This window comes from Neofelis nebulosa, chromosome 8 (assembly GCF_028018385.1).
Source record: "Neofelis nebulosa isolate mNeoNeb1 chromosome 8, mNeoNeb1.pri, whole genome shotgun sequence".
NCBI lineage: Eukaryota > Metazoa > Chordata > Mammalia > Carnivora > Felidae > Neofelis > Neofelis nebulosa.
Genome location: NC_080789.1, coordinates 46208204 through 46233474, shown reverse-complemented (window position 1 = coordinate 46233474; position 25271 = coordinate 46208204). Strand labels below are relative to the sequence as shown.

At 35.2% G+C, this 25271-nt stretch overlaps 1 protein-coding gene across 2 annotated transcripts in view; it reads right to left on the bottom strand.

Moving 5' to 3' along the window:
• The window catches only part of ZFC3H1 (zinc finger C3H1-type containing), a 55290-nt gene that overhangs the window by 19609 nt on the left and 10410 nt on the right, over positions 1-25271 (bottom strand). For both annotated transcript variants that reach the window (XM_058742032.1, XM_058742031.1), the window contains exons 3-19: positions 21082-21146; positions 16661-16859; positions 15728-15951; positions 14393-14516; positions 11354-11451; positions 9827-10036; positions 9492-9656; positions 8569-8706; positions 7609-7730; positions 6883-7032; positions 4010-4184; positions 3623-3754; positions 2720-3262; positions 2525-2634; positions 1355-1486; positions 1129-1250; positions 60-161 (exon numbers count right to left, since the gene is read on the bottom strand). In XM_058742032.1, the coding sequence (XP_058598015.1) occupies positions 60-161; positions 1129-1250; positions 1355-1486; positions 2525-2634; positions 2720-3262; positions 3623-3754; positions 4010-4184; positions 6883-7032; positions 7609-7730; positions 8569-8706; positions 9492-9656; positions 9827-10036; positions 11354-11451; positions 14393-14516; positions 15728-15951; positions 16661-16859; positions 21082-21146 (2811 nt within the window). The remainder of the gene's footprint in view (positions 1-59; positions 162-1128; positions 1251-1354; positions 1487-2524; positions 2635-2719; positions 3263-3622; positions 3755-4009; positions 4185-6882; positions 7033-7608; positions 7731-8568; positions 8707-9491; positions 9657-9826; positions 10037-11353; positions 11452-14392; positions 14517-15727; positions 15952-16660; positions 16860-21081; positions 21147-25271) is intronic.

The following is a 25271-nucleotide window of genomic DNA, read 5'->3' as shown; positions in this document are numbered from 1 at the left end:
AGAAACTCTAAGGTCCTTTTGTGGGTATGTGTGTGTGAGACAGAGAGAGAGATACTCACTATGGCCTTTACTTTCATTGATATTGCTAACAAGGAGCACAGCCATCTGGTCCATGGACATTCGATCTTTATTTACTCCAAAAAGTTTTTCAACGTATTTTTCTGAAATTAGAAGAATGCTGTCTTCATAAAAAGCATAAAACCATGGATTACAGAGACAAGGCTAATTAAAGAGTATAAAGTGAAGAGTAATTTAAAAATTAAAAGAAAGTATACGTTATTAGTCAAAAACATATATGCCTCCCAGAGGGCAAGGACTCCACTACCTTAATTACTATGGCAAATCCTACCACATCATGCACCCAATTTGGACTTAAAAAGAAAAAAAAGTATTTCCTGAAACAAACTAAACAAGTAAGTAAAAATTAAAGTGCCAAATTGAGAATGATCACACAGATTCAGTGACTTTACGATCACTCTGGGTTGTGATTAATACTAAATTTAATAAACACCAATTCCTTTATTTCCAGAAAACTTGTACTTTAAGGTTTAAAATTTGGCAATAAATCTGGAGAAAATCTTAACAGTATTTACTCACAATGTGTGACAGTAATCTACACTTTCTATAGTATCAGAGTGTATAAAGTCCTTTTTATTTCTTTGTAAAATATGAAACCACATTCATCTTAATTTCCATCCCTTCTCTATTTTTTAGAGTAATAAAAATAGGAGTCTTTTAAAATCATTAATGAAACTGCTAAACGAGTACGTTAATATATTCTTCTAAATAAACTGAACTATTTATTTAGATGAGTTCTTCCCAAAGAACTTTCCACAACAATGGAAATGTCTTGTATCTACACTATCCTATTGGTAAGCACTTACGGCTGAGATCAAAAGCAACTATGAAGCACTTGAAATGTGGCTAATGCAACTAAGGAAGAAATTTTAATTAACTTATATTTGAATAGCAACATGTGGCTAGTGACTACTATATAAAAGCAAATCTGGATAAAATGCCACAGATGAATGTACTAAATTATTACAACTACTTAAAGATGCCAATAAGTAAACATACAATTTTTAATTGCCTAAATTCAAGTTTTCACAACAAGAGGTCTTTAAGTACCTGCTGCAGCAGCAATTTCTTCATCAGTGCTTGTCTCTGAACAACCAATCAAAGACAGATTATATGACAGAATGTCCTGGAATAGCTGTTTTCGGCTAAGCGTATAGTCTTGTGTATGCTGCCTAAAATAAAATAACAACACAGAAAAGAGAATTATGTACATATCAAAGCTAAATAACCAAGACCCTTTTAAATTATAAAATATTCACAAATAAAAACTACTCACCACTGACAATCATCATCATTACATGTTCCTGTTAAATCAAAACGGCAGAAACACTGATCGGGTTCAATCATATTACTGTAGGATACTGAGCTTAAGGGAAGTTTTTCCTTGGTTCGATAGTATGGACTAAATCTAAGGAGGAGAAAGGGAGACAGGCACATTATACTCCACAAACAATCCCTATAAAATTAAGAAATTTTTCATTTTTCTCCATTAAAATTTCTATGCTTTGAGCTTACTATTTATCTAGTAACTTAATACCAAAATGAACTCAAAAAAACCAGAGTATCAACTGACAGAGACAACTACTTTTATACCTAAAACACAAAAGATCTGAAATAGAAAACAACAACAAAAATCCTTGTATTTAAACCTAGTGTGTTATCATATAATAAAACAGTATATAATATGGGCATTTCTTGTACAATTGGCATTTCTTGTGCAGCCAACAAAATAACCAGGGTTATAACTAGTGTCTGTACTACCCAATAGGTGCTTTACGATTTTATAATTAAATCCTACCCATTTAGTCTCACAAAGTCCAGAAGGCTTTAAAAAAGACATCCACAAAGCTAATCACCTAAGAATGTCTAAATCAATTTTATAAACACTAGCCAATGCATTCCTTAGAGTAATGATAAAATTCTTTTTAAAGTTAAAAAATTCTTGTGGCGCCTGGGAGACTTAGTTAAGCGTCAGGTTCTTGATTTCAGCTCAGGTCATGATCTCATAGTTCATGAGATCGAGCCTTGCGTTGGGCTATGTGCTGACACAGGTAACCTGCTTGGGATTCTCTTCTCCCGCTCTGCCCCTCTCCTGCTCGCTCATTCATGCTCTCTCTCTCAAACATTAAAATTTTTTTTTTAATTCTCATTCGATTCCAGTTATTTTTCCTAAAATCCCTAATAGACAGTAATCCAGAATTCTCCACAATTCCCCAATAGCCAGAAATAAGGATTTGGTAAGAATAAACCCACTATGAGCTAAACTTTACTTCCTAATATGGTTCACATCTGACAACAAGACAATTTTATTTTCCCTAAAAGGACAAGTTCATTTTTCAGTCACCAAAACGCAATTATTTTTTCATTATTGTTAAACATCCAAGGTTATACTATCATTAAGATCAAGGAACAGTCCTGAAATTCAAGTTTATTGAATCTTTTATACCTGTACGACTTAAAAACTAGAAGAGGACTATGATAGGGTCTAAAAGGACATGGCTTCACTTCTGTTGTTTTACTCTGTGCTGTCACAAAATCCACATCCACAGAAATCTCCTACAAAAGAAAACAATAATTACATAAAGTAAATAAGCCTAGGGTGAATCCCAGATTTTATACGGAATATTAAATGTTCGGTTACCTGACCATGCAAGGCCTTTTCTGCAATGCCTGTGGTGGTTTTTAAAATCAGTTGTTTTAAGCTGTCAGCTTTTGAATATAATTTTTGCAATTCACCAATTTTTAACCCTAGAAAAAGTTCTGGTTTTTCTACCGTATTCTTAGCAGGTTTGTTTATGCATTCTTTGTTAGGTGTATCAGTGTGCTTAAGGTTAGGTTTAGTAAAAGAATTAGACTCTAAGAATGATCTCCTTCGTTCTCTGTTTGAACCAGACAAAATCTCATCATCAACATCATTTTCCTCAGTGTCCAGACTTAATTTATCTTGAGTCAGATCATGAAGTGATGGTTGGGGTAAAGAAAATTCAGGTTCCTCCTCCACAACTGGAGCAATATTTTGTTGTTCCTTTGCTTTAAGGGCCCGGGCTTCTTTTAGTTTCTGAATTTTCAGGGCATACTCATATTCTAGTTTTTGTAATCGTCTTTTTTCCATAGCAATTAGTTCTGCTGAATGCTTTCTTGGACTTGATATTGGAGAATTGTCCAGTCTCATCATTTTGTTTGGCTGGGGGGAAACATAGTATACATATTTTACATCACTATGATTTCATAAACAATTTTTGGTTGGTGTTATCCCTACAATACAATGCCAACAATATAAAACTAAATCACTGATGAGAATAAAAGTTTTATAGAAGTCCCCAACAGTTATGCCAGTTAATCAATAATCTATGAAAAATAAAACAAAAAGATGAAATAAAACAACTAAAAAATTAAGTTTCCAAAAATATGGATGTCATTTAAAAACAAAGCTTTAATCTTTCAGAATATGCAGGAAAAAACGTGTTATTTTATATATCTCTTACCCTTAAAAGTATCATAAAACTTTCTCCTTTCCAAAAATAAAATATTCCTACAAACTTACTCCAAGGCGATCTTGTTCCAGTTTACGTTTTCCTATTTCTTTACTAGCCACTGCCTTTGCCCGAGCAAGCTCCTCTCCGTACTTTAGAGTCAAAGCTTTCTTAATTGTAACACGTTGTTGAACTTTGTGAATCTGAAAATATAGGATAATTCTGAAAATGTAAATGTAAATCTTAAGAGAGGACATACCTTCTCCTTAAATACAGCAGTTTTAGAATATTCAACTGAAAATAAAAATATTCCAAAATTATGTCTCAATGGAAGATAATATATAGGTTACACATTTTGATGGCTTTGGTTTATGGTTTTGTTTTATAAAAAAACTTAGCCCATAAAAATGAGTAGGAATGTGAGACTACAATATCTTCATTTAAAAAAAGAACATTACTTGTTCCTGAAGCTTCTTCAAAAACATTCTGTTGACACTGAGAATTTTCTCTGTTGCCTGAAGCTGTTCTGTAAGTTTTGTAATCTTTGTTTCAGCATTTCGAACAGATTCTTTCTTCTTAGCTTCTTGTTGTACTAGATTCTTTAAAACAGACTCATCTTTCATCAAGAGAATCCTAATTGGGAAATAAAATTTTTTTCTCAACTAGTGGATGAATACCATCAGAATAAAAAATTTCCAAAGCAGTAGCTCATTTTAAAAAATATATCAATACAGATGAAATTTTAAAAGGATTAATGTTTTCATATTCACACACGTATCCAAATAAACACGATTACATTTAATGAAAGCAACTACAGGTCAATATCACTAAGTTTGAGTAAGGTGAATTACAGCTGAAAAACTATTACTAGTAGATGTGACTGAATCTGACCCTATAGGATTCCTGAAAAATGAGAACCTAAGACAGAAAATTGCTATGTTTGGCTTCGTTTATAATGCTCTTAATAGATACACAAATAAACATCTAATAAATATAATCAAGCACACTTACAAATCTCTAACCTATTTTATTTAAAGCTAGGCAAGCAAAGGGGACAGGAAGTCTAAATTTTTAAACAATATACAGATGTAAAGATTGGAACTGTGAATAAAAACAAAACAAATAAATTAATAAATAAATACAGATTTTAATTTTCTCAACTACTGAATATTATGGTAGACCATAAAATTAAAAAAATGAAAGACCTTGCCCAGGAGATGTATTTCAACAATCATAACAATTGTCATCTAAAATGAATCACAGAGTCAAAGACTATGTGATAGAATGGGGAGTAGAAATAAAAGAATTTTTTAAAACCTTTTCACTTTCTGTGGCACCTAGGTAGCTCAGTTGGCTAAGCATCCAACTCTTGATTTCAGCTCGGTGATGATCTCATGGTTCATGGGATCAAGCCCCACATCGGACTCCATGCTGACAGTGTGAAGCCTACTAGAGATTCTCTCTCCCTCTCTGTCCCTCCCCTGCTCTCTCTCTAATAAACTTTAAATAAATATTAAAACCTTTTCACTTTTTATCGAAGTTAACAAATAGAATCTAAATGAAATTTATTTTAATCTTTTTTAAAACATACACAATACCATTTCTCATTGATAATTTTGGAGATTTACAGTCACCGCAGCATTTCATTTATGAAGAATACTTTTCATATCTCTAATATCAGGGTGTGTCTTAACATTATTATACATCATAGTTCGGCTAGCAGCAGGTTTTCTTTCTTAGTGCACAAAATAATGGCGTATTTTAATTGTAATTAAAATATGGTAGTTAGCACAAAGACAAATATTCAAAATACTTAATCTCCAATGTCTTATTAAAAAATAAAGAACAGGGGCAGCTGGGTGGCTCAGTCAGTTAAGCGTCAACTCTTGGTTTCAGCTTAGGTCGTGAGCTCATGGTCCTGACATTGAGCCCCGCATCTGGTTCTGCGCTGACAGCCTGACAGCATGGAGCCTGCTGGGGATTCTCTCTCCCTGCCCCTTCCCCATGTGTGCTCTCATGTATGCGCACACTCTCTCTCTCTCACGAAATAAACTTTAAAATAAATAATAAAAGAAATAAGGAACAGAACATACTTTTGTTTACTTATAAAAATTTACATAGTCCCTATCGCCTTAATACCTCTCCTTGAGGGATTTGTGTGTGGTGCCTTGTCAAAACACTCCAAATTACATTCTTTTTTATGATTTAAAAAAATAAAGAGTACCAAGGTGGTTGTAAATTCTACCTTTTCCCCTTCACTAATTAACTATGAGTGGATTAACTTCTGAAGCTTGTTTCAAAAACCATTATTTATACACCGTTAATGATTTTTAACGTTAAGAATTAATCCATCCCTGTAATCATTTTTTACTATTAATCTTTGAAGTTTAAGAATCGGTTAGTCAGTCAGTTATTAAAAACAGAATAGGGAAAGTCTAACCATCTTTACACAGAACCTCCCCTTACATGTGTAAACCTACAGAAGGACTAGCAGAACAAAACTCAAAAGTGTTGGTGTTAACTAAAGCCATTTTGCTCTTCATCAACTAATGATTTCAAGGTATATGGAGCAAAAAAGATATACAGCCATAATATTTCTATCAAATACACGCTAATGGTCCTCATCAAAGACTATTACAAAAATCTGCAACTATATATGGGGACAGATGTTAACTAAACTTAATGTGGTGATCATTTCATGATATACACCTGAAACTAATATAATATTATATGTCAATTATACCTCAATAAAATAACTTCCCCAAATATGCTAATGAATTAAAATGAATTCTATGACTCATGTCCATCTTATGAAGTTACACATTTTCAAAATTTTGCAACACTACTCGAACATAGTAATTTCACAAAACACGTTAAGTTTAGGATTGTAACTTAATATTCACACACATTTATAGTAACACCATATTTGACTATGTGTCTTACTGAACAGACTTGGTAATGATTATTTCCAACTGAGCCCACCTTCAACAATATGGTTCTAATGAAGTTATTTCAAAAAGATGTCAAAGTTTTAAGGAAAATTCCAAAACAAGGAGTTTCACAAATGTTTTTAGCAATGAATAAGCCATGTATATATCTAACAGGAAAAAAATCTCCTCTGAAATCTTGATATTTTTATTTAAACATTAATACTGTTACTTTATGTAAATGTATTATTCAACAAAATGATAGCTTTCTATGGTTTTGCCAAGTATAAAAGAATCTGTAATTATACAACATAGTTATTATTGACATTAACTGTAAAAATATATCATTCAAATATAGGAACATTTAAATATATGCCAGTACTTAATCAGATAAAGAGGCTCACCTATGTTTTTTAAGTTTCGCTTCTGCATCTGTAACCTGCTTAGTAACCATTGCTATTCTGCCAATCCCATCAATTTCTACATCAGAGTTTGCTGGGGATGATGAACTTGTCTTCAGATGATCTGATTTAATTAAACGCTGCTTCTCTCGACTAAAATAATCAATAGAAGTAGACGAATTACACCAAAAAATAAACTAAAATTACTTATCTTTGATAAAGATGTGTTCTATTTCATAAAATAAAGTAAAAATATTAATTATATTGACTAATAATAACCAAGCTGGCATTCAAAGTTGACAATATACAATAGCCTAGGTAGAGAAATGTCAAATCACAATGTTATACACCTGAGACTAATGTAACATCCTCCCATCAATTACTAAAACTACAACAGGAACCTACTACTGATTCTACTATTTTTTCAACTTTACTAAGGTATAATTGACAAATAAAATTATATATTTAAAGTATAAAAAAGTGTAGTTCTCCTTTATAGCAGCTTTAATCCTTTTCTAAGCTGTTTTTATCTCAGTGCACCACTGTATTCAAGCCTATAAATGATCAATCATCTGGCTCCCCCTCCTGTGAATTATAAAGATATTAACTCTGCAGCATGGATAAAAATCAGCATCACTCATTGCCTAATACGAATACGGTATATAAAGACTAAGCTAAGTATTAAAAGAGCACGTATCTTTAAAGCTAATTACATAAAATGCTACTCACTTGGCAATCTCTTCCTTTAACAATCTATATTCAATCTTCTTTTCTTCAGGCAAAGCTTCAGGTGTTCTCAAGGGATCATTTTCTTTTTCAGATTTTGGAGGTACTTTCGGTTTTGAAGCTTGCTAGAAAACAGTTGAAGTCAACCAGATCAACAGCTTTCAATAATCCCATGCTAAGCTTTAGCTAAGTTTTATATTTATATTGCAACCCAGTGTACATTTATTTAGCTATTTAGAAATAACAGTATCTTCATCATTACTTTATATTTCTTTTCTTAAAACAACACAGCCTGTTAACCACAACTTAACTGTACGATCCACTAAGACCTACAGTTTTAAAATAATCGAACTAAATCATATGTAACCAACATATGCACAGTAAGAATAGGGGTAAAAGTTGTACTGGGGCACCTGGGTGGCACAGTCAGTTAGTTAAGTGTCTGACTTCAGCTCAGGTCATGATCTCATGGTTCGGAAGTTCAAGCCCCACATTGTGCTCTGGGCTGACAGCTCAGAGCCAGAAGCCTACTTTGGATTCTATGTCTCCCTCTCTTTCTGCTCCTCCCCCACTCATGCTCTGTCTCTGTCTCTCTTTCAAATAAATAAACACACAAAAAAATTTTTTTTTAAGTTGTACTGAGATCATAAAAACTATTTTCTGGTAATATGATACAATTCCAAAGCAATACATTTCCTTGGTACAGAGGACAATTATCTACTCAATTTAACTATTTTGAAAAAGGTACTAGCCAATTTGAATAAAAATAAAGTGGACTTTAATAGTTAAGTCTAATTAAATTTATACATGCTTCATTACATAAAGTCCTAAATAACACAGTACTTAAAATATCCCCACAATTCAATATATTAAAAACTTACACCTCTAAGGTCTAATTTTCAGGGAAAAAAACTTTAACAATGATCAATAAATCATCTTTTCATCTTTCATTATTGCACTTACTTCAGCAGTTCGCCTTGCTTCCTTAATCATGGACTCCAATCCACCAAAAACACTATTTGTTGCCTTGGAAGCCTCTCCATCAGATTCACTGTCATCTGAATCATTCAGTGTTACAACCACTGATTTATGCTTTGGAAGCTGCAAAGACAATATATCTGTTACTCTTGATGACAGAAGTTATCTATTCTTTTCTGGGCCCTACCACAATTAGATATGTAACCTTGGACAAGTCACTTCACCTCTTTTAATTTCAATTCCTAAAAATAATGAATCCAAGTAGATAGTTTATAGTTTTTTTTTTTTTTTTTTTTTTTTTTTTTTTTTTTTTTTTTTTTTTTTTTTTTTTTTTTTTTTTTTATTTATTTTTGGGACAGAGAGAGACAGAGCATGAACGGGGGAGGGGCAGAGAGAGAGGGAGACACAGAATCGGAAGCAGGCTCCAGGCTCCGAGCCATCAGCCCAGAGCCTGACGCGGGGCTCGAACTCACGGACCGCGAGATCGTGACCTGACTGAAGTCGGACGCTTAACCGACTGCGCCACCCAGGCGCCCCGATAGTTTATAGTTTTTTATGGTTATGTTGCCTAACTTTGTTCCACTTCACCAATACTGGTTATTTGCCCACAAAATAAAATATTCTATATTGTCAGTCTTTCTAGACACTTACTGTGACCACCTTTCTCATTAAGTTTTATATTCTCCAACTTTCTATAAAGAACCATAATGCCACCTAAATTAATTCTTTTACAACCAAACAAAAAAATAATTAATGACAAATTATACAATTTACAAATTACACAATTAATGACAAACTTTTTTGACACATATAAATAAACTGGAAGGCAGGGAATAAGACAGTAAAATTTCATAAAAATTTCTCACAAGCTATGTAGCAGTAGGATTAAATATTCTGCTTGTTTTTACCGAAATCACAGTTCGTGGAAGACGAGGTCCTCTATGAAACTTTGGATTCTGAATCCTAGGCTGAGATACTGTATTAATACTGACTATTGATAGATTGCTTCTTGGCACAGGCTGTGAATTGTTCAGTACTGGAGGTGAAGGTGGGTCACTATTACTAGATGTTTCCTAAATAAGGAAAAGAGAAATATGAAACACTTTTAAATAAAAAGACACTTCTGTCATTTTCTAGACTAGTGCTACTTTACTGAAAAGCCCAATGAATCCCAAACAGAAAAGCAGAACTACCTAAAACTAAGCTCAAGAGCACCACCTAGAGGTTCAGGCACCTAAATTACCTCTGGCTTAAAAGCTCTTTTATTTGCAAGAGATTTAAGTAGCTCTTCTCGAAGCAGCATTTCTTCCTCCTCTTCCTCATCTGCAAAAGGTGGTTTTGGAGGCTGTTCTGGATCTTCAGGTGGAAGAGGTGGTAAAGGTGGTAGAGGAGGTAGAGGTTCAAGAGAAACACATAAGCCTTCCACATAAGGCTGGCTCAAAGGTGGCATAGACTAGTTATTTTTAGAAGAGAAGAAATAATAATTACAATGCAAATACTACCAATTCAAAATGTTTATCTATGGAGCTACATTAAATTTAAAAAGGTAAACTTTAGATTATTACTTCAATTGTAAACAGAAGTGAACTAAGCATCCTGTAAATCTTAAAACTAACCCAAATTCAATATTCAACCATGAAAAAAGTATAATTTTTACAATAAAAAAATCAACGATATTTGAAACATTTAATTTATGAACTTCAGGGCAATTATACAAACTCTTCCATTATCTTTCTTATTTTCATTTAGCATTCTAAAAGACAGAAATCAAATTTTACAGGGTCTTTCCCTTTAGATGACTACCTGAAAACAAGTGGAATTACTGAAAACAAAGGTGATATTTAAGTAAAAAACAAAATTAGGCACCAAAGAGATTCTGAGAATAGTCCAGAGTATCTTAAGAACTGTCAAGAACAATCTCTTAATTCCTTGTGAAATGGCTTCTTAGAAATTATAAAGAAAACTAATTGTATCCAAATCCTTGAGTTTGGAAAGTTTTGTTTCAAAGACCTTCTAGTACTTCCCTTGGCACTTAGCTCATCCATTCTCCATTTCCCAAAAGAAAACATTTCAAAGGGGAAAAAAAAACCTTTTCCTTCACTCTGTGCTCTAATATTCCCCTCACCTTAAGCTAGGACACCAGATGTTCACCTAGCAACTGTGAAATGGTAATGTTCCCGCTAACTCACTGAGAACTTCAGAACTTTTACTTAATGATTCCCTCACTTCCTTTTTTCCCTTTTTTTTAAAAATGGGGGACTGGCAGTTCTTTTAAAAGGAAGATGGGGAAAAAGAAATTAACTTCTACATAAAATGATCTTTTTTTGCTGAAATTTCAAATAAAAAATAACCAAAATTCACCAAAAGAAAAAGGGAAGAATTTATTTCTAGAAGTATCCTTCATGCATCTAAATCCCAACTGCCAAAAAAGATAATACAAAACAGGAGATAATCTCATTCTTCTTTGGAATAAAGTTTTGGAGTAGCTACTAGCTGAGAAGGAAAAAGGAAACATGGTAAAGTACTGAACAAAAGTACACATGAGATTAAAAAATAGCTATGAAAAAAAATCTACCTTCTGGACAACCCCGCCAATACATAAATAACTATTCTATAGGTTTCATAGCTATTCATTTTGGTAAACAATTCTAATTGAAGCTCTCTTCAAACATTAACTGCTTTTAATTACCTGCCAGTTTTTCAGAACAAATTAGAAAAGACACAAAACAACAAAATAATTCTCTTAGAAATCACATCAGTTCTCACTTACAGAAACCTGAGGTGGTGGAGGCAAAGAAATAGATGGTGCTGGAGAAAAATACCCCAGTGAACATTCAGAGAAGAATGGTGGTTGCACCGGTGAAGGGGCTGTAAAAAATTTTTTCATTAAGAATTTACAGACAAATATTCTTCAACAGGAATAAATTAAGATTATGATATGTTTGAAGAAATAAAAATACATCAAAGTAGAGTGCAAATTAATCTCTAACAAATTCTTTAACCTCCATGAATCCTTTCCACCTATTTAAAATTATCCTTTATCATAACATCAGCCTTCCAACTTAAGCTGACAATTAGTGCCTTAAAACTCTCTAGTTGAGGGGCGCCTGGGTGGCGCAGTCGGTTAAGCGTCCGACTTCAGCCAGGTCACGATCTCGCGGTCCGTGAGTTCGAGCACCGCGTCAGGCTCTGGGCTGATGGCTCAGAGCCTGGAGCCTGTTTACGATTCTGTGTCTCCCTCTCTCTCTGCCCCTCCCCCGTTCATGCTCTGTCTCTCTCTGTCCCAAAAATAAATTAAAAAAACGTTGAAAAAAAAAAATTTTTAAAACTCTCTAGTTGAAAAAAACAAAAAATCCAAAAACCTCTCTAGTTTGTTCCACTTTTCACCTAATGATGGTAACAAGGAAGGAATAGAGCAGGAAAGGCTCTTTTTTTTTTACATACTTTTTTTTTTTACAAACATATTTTTTAAAGGAATAGTAAAACAAAAAATTCCCTTGAATCTGCTAAAGTGCCCTAACCAATAAAACAAAACAAAACCAGTGATGTAATTTCATTCTTCATGTGGAGCAAAGAAATGAACTATTAAGCTGTATAGAAAGCAAATAGCGGGGCGCCTGGGTGGCTCAGTCGGTTGAGCTTCCGACTTCAGCTCAGGTCATGATCTCACGGTCTGTGAGTTCCAGCCCCGTGTCGGGCTCTGTGCTGACAGCTCAGAGCCTGGAGCCTGTTTCAGATTCTGTGTCTCCCTCTCTCTCTGACCCTCCCCCATTCATGCTCTCTCTCTGTCTCAAAAATAAATAAACATTAAAAAAAAAAAGAAAGAAAGCAAATAGGACTAGAAATGAAAAGAACTACTTATATTTAATCAATTAAATGTACACTAAGTCACATTTTAATAATTCTGAAATAAAATCAATGCATCTCTTAAATTGTTAGCATTTTTTCTTCCATGGTAGCAGATAAAAATAATTATGCATTTCAACTTCAGTAGTTTCTTAAGACTAGGTGAAATATGGCAGATTCAAAGACGACTCTTGCTACCCAGTAACTATAGACAAACTTCAGGGAAAAACTAATGTTTCTTCTTATCCAGCTGTCTCACAAATCAATATGGCTATTACCCACATGATTTATATGGTTAACTTGTACCATATAATGATAGCATTTGAATATACATTGGCCTTTAGAACATTATACTTCTTAAATATCAGCACCTGTACTGAATATAGCAAAAAGTTAAAATTTGATAAAGTTGAGTAAAGACTGCATTCTCTATTAATTTTTTAAAGTTTATCTATTTATTTAAAGTGGGCCCTACACCCAACACGGGGCTTGAACTCACAACCCCAATGACAAGAGTTGCATGCTCCACTGACTGAGCCAGCCAGGTGCCCCATTTTACAAAATTCTTTTGAAAGCATAGTTCATAAAGTTATTTTATAGAAATAGAAAGTATTAATAATATTATCAATATTGGGAATGCAATGAATTATCTCAAAGAATCTACGAATAAGAAAACTCAATACTGACCAAAGAGTTAAAAGTTGAAATAAAAACAGGGGTGCGTGGGTGGCTCGATTAAGCTTCCAACTCTTGATTTCGCCTTAGGTCATGATCTCACAGTAGTGAGATCGAGCCCCGAGTTAGGCTCGGCTGCTTGGGATTCTCTCTCCCTCTCTCTCTCTCTCTGCCCCTCCCCTGCTTGTGCTTGGGCTCTCTCACTCTCAAAATAAATGTATGATGTGAAATTATCAAACATCAGCCTTAAAACAACCTAAAATGAGCACTTTGGGTAAACATTAGTCAATCATATGTTTTTCTTTGTCTCTGTCTAGACACACCCAGCATGATTCTAGTTTTGATTTGCTCTGACAACATGACCACAGGAAGAAATACATTGATCATACGATCGTTCAAGTAAGTATTCCAGCTCCTAGAATGCCAACTACATTCAGTTATCTGCCTTAGTCTTACGTGTGGTTACTTTTTTTTAATGTTTATTTATTTATTTTTGAGAGTCAGAGCACATGAGCACAAGCTGGGGAGGGGCAGAGAGAGAGTGTGAGAAAATCCCAGGGAGGCTCCATGCTGTCAACACAGAGCCCAACGAGGGGCTAGAATTCACGAACTGTGAAATCATGACCTGAGCAGTAATCAAGGGTCAGACACCTAACCGACACACAGGCACCCCAGTCTTATGTGTTTTAATTAGTAAGAAAATAGGCCTCTCACAAAATCACCCTTGACTATCACCTAAGCAAGTCTCTAGCTCTCAAGAGTAGTCACATCCTAATGTATGCGATCAAACTGAGGTACTGCCCTCATCAGTTCTAACCAGCCTCTCTTGAGATGCTACTAGTACTACTTTCCATCTGCAAATTCCTTAGAAATAACATCGCTGGAAAGAGAAAGGAAGCCTCAAAACAAGATTTTTTTTTTTACTAAACTAGAAAGTATCTTTAACATAAAGGTAACTTCAGAGATCAAAAGTTGTGTTTTATTTAAAAACAGTGTTCCCATCTTTCCAACTATCTTCACTTTTTAGATCCAACAGTTAATAGGAGTTTAAATACTGCCTTTTTATTTAAAACCTATCTAGAAACAAACACCTAGAAATAAAGGTTCATATTACATATTTGAGGTTTGCTCTCAGAGTATTTACACCATTAAATGTCTACAGTTACACAATTCACCAGCAAATGTCACTTTTCATGACACATTTCTTCCAAGGTTTGGGTAGCTTTATGATCATTTTCTATTTATGAAAATTTGTGAATATGATAATGTTTTAAGTTTTGGTTCATACCTGGAGAATTGGTTTCACTATCTGTATCCATAGCAACTTCTTCATAGTTATCATATTGATAAATGCCTCCTCCACTATCAGTAGGTTGCTTATCTAAGGATCGTCTTAAGTCAGGATCTGAAGACTAATAACAAGATTTTTTTTAGTTTCAAAGCATTTTCTGTCTCAGTCTATTCTTACACTAGAAACTACGAAATAATTGACAGTTATTTCTAGGGAACACTATCAAAAATCATATTCATCTGTAAAATTAAGACGTTCAAGTTCTTGAATACTTATGGCCTCTCTAAGAAACCAGATGAATAAACTCAAGTTTTAGGTCATTGAGACTATATTTTGGAGTATTTCCAAAAAATCCAGTAACATCTTAGTTATGGATACATTAATGATAGCTGAAAACTAGAAATTCTTAGTTGACATGTTTATGTGTAGTTTTGTTTTTTTATTTCTTACACGTTTCACTCAGAGACAGTTCTTAACAAACCAAAATCTAACAAAACCAATCCTGATGGATAAAAAGAGTCATGTAAAAGTGCAACACTTTTCTCTAAAAGAGATTCTATCAAAGTACTTTTTAGAAGTTCAAAGTATATTGATAAATTACTTGCTTAAGCAAACCTAATTCCTGACTCCCTACAAAGTGCTTTTACTTTTTAACATCCCTCTCTTCAACAGTCCATTCACTAGTCTCAAATCTCAAAATTCTACTATTTGTCACTTATACCACTAGAGACTGATATTAAATCTCCAATTTACTGCCTAACACCATCCATAAAAACCAATGACTTAATTATTAATGACTTTACATAATAAATTCTTAATGCTTAAACTAAATGCTTAATAACTAAAGTAGCCACAAGCAGTCAGACTAGGATGATTTAACTTTCTTTAAAACATTCCATACCAACTGGTCATGACACACTTCTAATTCTACAATACTAAACAAATGTTAAAAAACAAAAACCAAAAAAACAACTAATGAAATTCTGCCCTTATAACTTAAGGTATGGCCATTTTTTTTTTTTTTTTTTGGATAGGTCTATACTACAATTTAGTAATCTCACTTTCTTCTAAATAGAGAAGGATGAAAAAGCCAAAAGCAGACTTTGCTAACCATATTTTAGTGTTTCATTTCTTCTATTTCTATTATCTGTAACTATAGAAGACTCATTCTCAATTATAACCAACCTTCTCATCTCCCCAAAAATGTTTTATCAAATTCTATCAAATACAAGAGATCTACGCTTTTTCTTAATTGACCGACTTTATGATAAAAGACAACAAAGACACTTAAATTTGAATAACATTTTGATTTTATATTTTAGCACTCTTTACCTTACTTCTTGATCTCCTCTTTCCACCAACCAATTTCATGAATCGATTGTACTGCTCTTCCTGATTTGAGAGATCTCGAATTTTTCTGATTTCTTCTTCTCTTTTCCTTCTCTCTTCTTCTTCAGCTTGTTTCCGCTGATCCTCTTCTTTCTGTCTTTCCTGTTCTTTTTGTTGTTGTAGTTTCTTCCAAGCCTTTGTTTGCTGCTTCCTTAATGCCTGTTTAGCTTTAAATAGAAAATACAGAAACATTAGTACCTACTAGAGTTAGAATTTCCTACATAAAAGAAAACAAGAGCTTTATAATTTATTTTCATTATTGTTAAGTCAAATATACAGCTGTTCCTCCAAGTTCTGTTTATACAGGACTGTCCCCCATTCAGGGCCCTGTAATTCTGCAAACTCAAAACTTTGTGAGTTAAAATCTTGAAATTAGGGGCACCTAGGTGGCTCAGTCGGTTGAGTGTCTGACTCTTGATTTCGGCTCAGGTCACAAACCCAGAGTCATAGGACTGAATCCCATATTAGGCTCTGTGCCAAGTGTGGAGCTTGCTTGAGACGGTCTCTCTCTCTCTCCCCACCGCTCCCCTCCCCCCCGCTTGCGTTTTTTCTCTAAAATTAAAAAATTTTTTTTTTTAATCTTGAAACTATACTGATATATGAAATCAATTAAAAGAATTTAACAAGGGCACCTGGGTGGCTAAGTCGGTTAAGCGTCCGACTTTGGCTCAGGTCATGATTTCGCCGTTTTTGAGTTCGAGTCCTGTGTCGGGCTCTGTGCTGACAGCTCGGAGCCTGGAGCCTGCTTCAGATTCTGTGTCTCCCTCTCTCTCTGCCCCTCCCCCCGCTCGCACTCTGTCTCTCTCTCCCTCTCTCAAAAATAAAAAAACATTAAAAAGAATTTTTTTAAAGAATTTAACAGAAATGATCAATCACCTGTAGTGCTAACTTTTTTGGCTGAATGTGTTTTTGTACTGGTTTTAACTTTTTGTTGTACAGTTTTCGTCTTAGTCAACTTTTCTTTGCTTTCTTTCATCACCTGCTGTTCTTTTTGTTGCCATTTTTTACTGGCTGACTGAAGAGCCAAAAGTCGAAGTTGTAGTTCAGACAGTTCCTCTTCATCTTCACCAAGTTTCTTTAAAAAAATAAACAGTTGCAATTTTTTAGCTCTATTATTTAACCTTAAACATTTTACCAAGTCAAATCTTTCCTAAGATCAGAATTTAAAGTTAGCTGTAAGGCAAATATTTAAATAGCAATGTAACTGAAATAAGGAAACTAAACTACTTTCCACACAGCCCTATATCCTAATTCAGTCCCTATGATATAGAAGATCAATCTGTAGACTGTGTGTGTGTATATGTAAGTTGAAGGGTTAGAAGAGGTGGATATAACTGATGGAACAGGATGATGCAAAAAGAAAAAAAAAAAGGAAAGTTAAAGGTCAGAGATCAGCATTTAACTGAACTTCCCAAACAGGTAAAAATCTGATGACAACAAATGCAAGAAATCAACCCAGAGGTGACTTAACGAATGAAGAATGTCTCTGTTCCTCCCCCACTTACCCTCTGTCTCTCTCAAAAATAACTAAACATTTAAAAAAAAAAAATTTTTTTTTTTTTTTTTTGAAATGGGGTGCCTGGGTGGCTCCGTCGGTTAAGCATCCGACTCTCAAGCGTCTCAAGCGTCATGACTCTAAGCGTCATGATCTCACAGTTCGTGCTTCGAGCCCCCACTTTGGCTTGGTGCTGATAGCTCATAGCCTGGAACCTGCTTCGGATTCTATGTCTCCACTCTTTCTGTTCCTTCCCCACTTGCCCTCTGTCTCTCTCTCTCTCAAAAATAAACAAACATTAATTTTTTTTTTTAAAGAATAAAGAATGAAGTGGTTCTGTAATCATGTGATTTACTAGTGTTACAAGGAATACAGAGAACAAGTACACTGAATGTCAAGGTTGAAATTTGCAAACTTTAAAAAAATATGTATTTTGGGGTGCGTGGGTGGCTCAGTCGGTTAAGTGTCCAAATCTTGGTTTCGGCTCTGGTCATGATCTCCCGGGTTTGTGAGTTCAAGTCCTATATTGGGCTCTGTGCTGACAGTGCAGAGCCTGCTTGGGATTCTCTCTCTCCCTCTATCGCTTCCCCTCCCCTGCTTGCTCTGTCTCTCTCTTAAAAATAAACTTAAAAAATATATTTTTAAATACGTATTTTATTATTCTTTAAATTAGATTTACTTATATTTGAACATTACATGTTCTAAAACTACAGATACGTATCTGAACATTTAAAATATTTTGAACACCCAAGACTTTTCTTCAGGGAAGCTGAAATAGGAAAACAGGTTACAAGCAAATGTTTGAAATTTTTTTTCCAACTGAAATACCTTCTTAAATTTTTCACTCTACCTTTTTTGAGATAATTTAAAAAATTAATCTATTCTCCACATTTTAGCTAAAATGTAATGTCAGGCAAACAAAATGGAGGTTCTAAATGGAGTACGTGGATTTGGTGGGAAGAGAGATTTTGGGAGTCCTCTGTCCTCCCCACCCCCTTTGAGGTTAAATGCAAAACTGTTTTTCCTTTATGTGTATTTATTTATTTTTTAATGTTTTATTTTATTTTTGATAGAGACAGAATGCGAGGGGGTTAGGGGCAGAGAGAGAGGGAGACACAGAAGCAGAAGCAGGCTTCAGGCTCTGAGCTGTCAGCACAGAGCCCAACACGGGGCTCGAACTCACGAGCTGTGAGATCATGACCTGAGCCGAAGTCAGATGCTCAACCGACTGAGCCACCCAGGCGCCCCCCTTTATGTGTATTTATAAAGCAGGGAATCAAAACAAACTACAACTCACAACAACGGTTAAGGCCCACTTATCTAATGACTTTTACTTATAGGTGAATTGTAATCACTTTTTTCCTAATATCCAATTAAATTATTTAACACCTAAGAATAAAGAAACCTTTCTTTATGGATCCTTCCTACGGGCTTCAATTTACTATGCACTATTTTAAGTGCCTAACTGAATTACCATCACATATGTCAGTACTTCAATTTATCCAAACCAGGATATAGTTACTCTTTCCATTGCTGGGAAATATATGTAACAAATGAACTGAAAAATTATCTTTTTGGGGAGACCGGGTGGCTCAGTCTGTTGAGCTTTGGACTTTGGCTCAGGTCAAAACCTCAGAGTTCATGAGTTTGAGCCCCGCGTCAGGCTCTGGGCTGACAGCTCAGAGCCTAGAGCCTGCTTCAGATTCTGTGTATCCCTCTCTCTCTGCCCCTCCCCTACTCATGCTCTCTCTCTCTCTCAAAAATCAGTAGGTGTTAAAAAAATAAATAAAAATTTTTAAAAAACATACCAAATTCTACTGCTTTGTACAGACATTCTACAGCTGTGCTATCCAGTATGGTGGCAATGAGCCCCCATGTGGCTATTTAAATTTAAATTAACTAAAATTGAGTAGGAAATTTAGTTCCTCTGCCATACTAATCACACTTCAAATGCTTAAAAGCCACATGTGGTTAACAGCTACCATACTGGAGAGTGCAGATAAAGGACATTTCTATTACTGCAGAAAATTCTATTGGATACTGCTGATTTAGAGAATTTAAAATAAAGCTATCATCACCATTTCATTGAGACTTAAAAGTCTTTGATTACTTTTTATTCTTTTGGAATAAAATAAGTTACTGATTCTGTCACACAACTATATGCTACTTAAAGCAGCTACCTCATTAGCAAGAGCACTGAACCTCATTCAACTCCTTGCTCTGACACTTAAGTCCTACGTAACTTTAGGCAAGTCACTTAATCTACCCATATGAATCTTACCTCATCTGTAAACCGGAAAATGTCAACTTAATTTAGCAGGTTATTGTGAGAACATTCAAAACATATACAAGTGTATATGTGTGTGCATACATATATATATATGTACCTGTTATATTATCAATCTTAAATTCAGGTCCACCTCTTTCCTAAAGCTCCTAGGCTCTCTGCATCATTTTGATTTACTCATAAAAACTAAGTGAAATAAGGGGTGCCTGGATGACTCAGTCAGTTAAGCGTGTGACTTCGGCTAGGGTCATGATCTCACCGTTCGTGCATTCAAGCCCTGCACCGGGCTCTGTCCTGACAGCTCAGAGTCTGGAGCTTGCTTCAGATTCGGTGTCTCCCTCTCTCTCTGCGCCTCCCCCCATTAAACTCTGTCTCTCTCTCAAAAATAAACATTAAAAAAAAAAAAAAAAAAAAAGTGAAATCTTAAAAGAAGGAACTGAAGGTATTTCATATTTCTAATTAAATAAAGAAAAGGCTTGGGCTGGGGTGCCTGGGTGGCTCAGTCAGTTGAGTGGCTGACTTTGGCTCAGGTCATGATCTCCAGGTTCAAGAGTTTGAGCCCCACGTTGGGCTCTGTGCTGACAGCTCAGAGCCTAGAGCCTGGAGCCTGCTTTGGAGTCTGTGTCTCCCTCTCTGTCCCTCCCTTGCTTGTGCTGTCTCTCTCACTCTTGAAAATAAAAAAAAAATTTTTAAAAAAAAGGCTTGGGCTATTGAAAGCTATTACGTATCAAACACAGTACTTGGTGCTTCTGTACTTTATCCTGCTGAACCTCACCACAATCCAGAAAACAGATGACATTAAATTCATTTTGTAGAAAAGAAAATAGAGGCAAGTAAAGGCTAAAGAGCTTATGCAAGATCACTCAGCTAGTAAGAGGAGGAGCTAGAACTGAAAAGCTGGTCAAGGTCTAACTCCAAAGATTTCCAATACAGGATAACCTCCCAAAAGTAGGAAAACACAATCTCTGGGTGAAAATTAAAAGTTTCAAAAAACTAACAAGCAAAAAGATCATCTATGGATATATAACCTCCCAAAACTAGGAAAACACAATCTCTGGGTGAAAATTAAAAGTTTCAAAAAACTAACAAGCAAAAAGATCATCTATGGATATATATACGAAAATCGTCAGACTTTAGCTCAGGTCATGATCTCATGGCTCGGGAGTTCGAGCCTCACATCAGGTCCCGTGCTAATGGCTCAGAGCCTGGAGCCTATGCCAATTCTGTGTCTCCATTTCTGTCTGCCCCTCCCCAACTTATGTGCACACATGCTTTCTCTGTCAAAAATAAACATTAAAAAAAATTTCAATTCAATTGAACCCAGTGCAAAGACACTTCAGGACATCTCTCCAGATTTTCTTATATTTAAGGCTTATGTCCAAATGGAGGTAATGATGAAAAAATGATAAAGAAAATGAGCAAAAAGCAAGACAGAATCTTCTTTCACAAGAAGTGAGCAAAGTGAGCAAGAATCAGTTATACAGAGACATCCAATTCCAAAAAGCAGTATCTTACCTTTTCAGATAAAATGTCAGAGGCACTAATTCTTCTTGTTAAATTTTGTTCTTTATCTTCTAATCCTTTAAAATAAAACAGCATACTCTGAATACTCAATAAATAGCTACAATCAATTTAAAATGAAATGCTGTATGATATTTAATAGTTATTATTTTAAAAGGTCTCTCATTTCCACAATATTTGAACGAAAAGGAAAGGATGTTATTAGAATGAAAATCTGACCAAACTTCTCATATCAGCTTTATCTCTGAAAGTTATAAGATGAAATTATTAAAAATATCAAATAAGTTAAAACTGTACTTTGATAAAAAATGACTTCTGAAATAAAAGTAATTATTTGAATAACAGAATTTACATTAAGCTGGCAGGTACCTTATGAGCACAATGCTACCTTAAAAATAAGTACAAACCATAAATTTCAAACTATAAATATAACTTTACGCAAAGTTTATAAAAGCAAGTAATGGTTTAATTCACCAAACATGTACTTAGGCATTGTCCTACCATTGTTACAGGTCTCTAACAATACAATTATTTCAATTTTGCCTCAATACTTCCAAAATGAAAATTGGTCTTGTGCAGTCACGCAGTATTAGCTAGAATTCTAAACTGAGCTAAAGACAATCGTCAGGATATAGGTAGTAGTTAAAATCACAGTAATTAAGAACACTCCTGGAGAATGGAACACTGAGGAAGGACATCAACAGTAAGAAATTACAAATGAAAACTAATTATATTTTAATTAGTTTTAAAAAAGGAAAATCAGGTTATAAGAAATTCCAGATGTGTATGGTATTACAAAAATCCCAAATTTTCAAGATTATCAAGAAAAACATCACTGAATATAATAGATACATCTATTCCCTATAGAATATTCTCAACATTGTAACCTGAATGGTCCTTTGAGAATATACAACAAATTATGCCAGTCCTTTGCTCAAGACTCCACAGTAGCTCACATTTCACTCAGTATAAAACACAAAATTCTTATAAGGCTCTACATGATCTAACCCAACCCATCATCCCTGACCTCTTCTTTCCCACTATTCAGCACTCCCATGCTTTTTTTCTTTAGTGGCAGAGGCCTCCCTGTTATTCCCCAAATATGCCAATATCCTTCTCCCTTAACAGTAGTTATCCTGGTTCACAGATTCTCAAACTTTATTAACAGGTATTAGAATCAGCAAGAATGGGGCCGCCTGGGTGGCTCAGTCGGTTAAGTGCCCCACTTCAGCTCAGGTCATGATCTCATGGTTCGTGGGTTTGAGCCCCATATCGAGCCCTGTGCTGACAGCTCAGAGCCTGGACCTTGCTTCGGATTCTGGGTCTCCCTCTCTCTGCCCTTCCCTGATCATGCTCTGTCTCTATCTCTCAAACATAAACATTAAAAAAAAAATTAAAAAAAAAAATCAACAAGAATGCTTGCCAAATATAGATTGTTAATCCCCACTTCCAGAGTTTCCAATTCAGTAGATCTAAGATAAGGCATGAGCATTTGCATTTCTATCAAGTGCCCAGGTAAGGCTGGGCTAATGAACAAGGTTAGAAAACCACTGCTCTATTTATTCTTTGCCTAGAAAGCTCTTCCCCAGATACCCATTTGGCTATTCCCTCACTGTCTTCAAAGGCTTCATTTAAATCTTTGTCCAAATTCAGGCCTCTCCTGATCACTCATTAACACTGCAACCTATTCCTGCTACCGCCCTCCTACTTACCCTGCTATACTTTTTCCATAACTGTTATTTACTAATCATATTTACTTTCCCCTTTCTAAAATGGAGGCCAATGAAGGCATAAATGACTGGCTACTTTGTTCACGGATATATTTCAACAAGTCTGGAATTCAAGTGCTTAATTTTGAGTGAAGGGAAGAATGAAATAAAAAAATGTAGGAAAATGAAAAATTAATTTTGCAATGACATCAAGTAATCCAGCCCTGACTAGTTTCAGTATTCAGGTAAGGAACAGAAAAAGCAGATTACATTGTAGTAAGAGGGAATGAGAGGTATAGTGAAGAGAGTCAGCACAGGTTAGTGTTTCCAGAAGTCTGGCTGAAAAGACAGAAGTTATGGAAGAATACAGAGTGGGGAGAGAGTGATTAAATTTGGGAAGGAAAAACGCAAATGTTTATAATAACCCCTTAAGAGAATGTGGTTAAAGATGAATCAAAATAAACAACAGACGGAGCACAAGGTCCGAAAGATGGTAGAAAGTAGAGCCAGGAGTACAGGTTAAAACAAGTTACCATAAACAAAAAGAAAGTCTCCATTTCATCAGTGTGGAAACACTGAAGTGAAAATCAATATGGATATAAGTTTACAATCAGAAAGTGAAAAGTTGGAAGTTGGTGAGAGAACCTGAAATAAGAGGCACACTCATAGACTGACAACAGGAATAAAGTTGAGTAAAAGGCCTGAAAAAAATGATAAAGGTTTAGAAGAGTTGTTGAGAGAAGTGGAAAAGAAGCTGATCACTAACAACTTAAAAGCTTGATGGCAGAGTCTTACTGAAGAGCTGGGAGGGCTGGATGGTGGCAGCTGCAAGATGCATATGAAGAAACACTAACCAAATAACTTATTGATTCATATAAATTTTAGCTCTTTTGGTTTTCCTCCAATCCCTCCCCTTCTACACTGCTATCAGTTACTTTTCTAAAAAGATACCTGATAATATCATTTTCCTGCTTAAAAATATTCAGTGGCATACGTGATGTTTAAGAAAATCTAAATTCCTTAGCCAAGACATTCAAGGCCCTCTGCAATCTGATCTCAATCTACCCTTTTACCCCTCCCAGAAATATACCATACATCTCAAACTGTGCCCGTACTAGATCAATCTCAATTATCCTTTAAAAATTCTCTGTGCTTTATCTGCTCATTTGGTTCCTTCCAACTTCCCAAGTCAAAAAAACTCATTTTTTTGAGGCACGTATCAAACATTTCCATCACTATGAAAATTTTCCAAGCCCAGGGGTGGACATATCTGATCCATCCCCTGTATTACTGCAGGCTTTCATACATAACTTTTATTATACTCTCATGTATACTTTTATACATAACTCATTATTTCATACATAACTCTTACTAATAGTTACTTGTGTCTTTTCTATCCCACTGAGTTACTCTTTTTGTTTTTTTTTGTTGTTGTTGTTTTTGTTTTTGTTTTTTTTAAATTTTTTTTTCAACGTTTTTTATTTATTTTTGGGACAGAGAGAGACAGAGCATGAACGGGGGAGGGGCAGAGAGAGAGAGGGAGACACAGAATCAGAAACAGGCTCCAGGCTCCGAGCCATCAGCCCAGAGCCTGACGCGGGGCTCGAACTCACGGACCGCAAGATCGTGACCTGGCTGAAGTCGGACGCTTAACCGACTGCGCCACCCAGGCGCCCCGAGTTACTCTTTTTGAAACTGACTGCCTGGAATCATGGTGCTAAACTGAAGAGGAAAAAACACATCCCTGAGTAAGTGTAACCAAAATCAGTCACCACTCAGGTTTATAACCCAATCTATACTACATGGGTGGCCTTGAAAACTTCGAATATAAAGTACTCCCAGAACAAAAGTCTACTCAGGTGCCTGACAGTGGCAAAAACAAGCTCTCCCTTAGAAATCCATCTTTGTCCCAGGTCTCAAAAAATTCCCACCGAAAAAACTGAAAGAAAAATGAACACCTGTTTAAAAAAAAAAAAAAAAAAAGGAGCGCCTGGGTGGCTTAGTCGGTTGGGTGTCTGACTTTGGCTCGGATCATGATCTCACGGTTTGTGAGTTCAGGCCCCACATCGGGCTCTGTGCTGATGGCTTGGAGCCTGGAGCTTGCTTCAGATTCTGTGTGTCTCTCTCTGCTCCTCCCCCACTTGCTCTCTCTCTCTCAAAAATAAATAAACATTAAAAAAAAATTTTTTTTAAAGGAAAAAAGAAAAAAGAAAGAAAAGAAAAAGAAACTAATCACTAAACATTCAAGAAAAGAAGGCACCAAAATATGGGAACCAGAAATGAAACCCATAAAAACCTTAGATACTGGAAATTAGCAAAGGAAAAAAAAAACAAAACATCATGGTTTGTGAGTTCAAGTCCCACATTGGGCTCTGTGCTGACAGCTCAGAGCCTGGAGCCTGCCCCACTACGTTCTTTCTTTGCCTCAAAAATAAATAAACTTTAAAAAAATTAAAAAAAAAAGATAAATTTGAA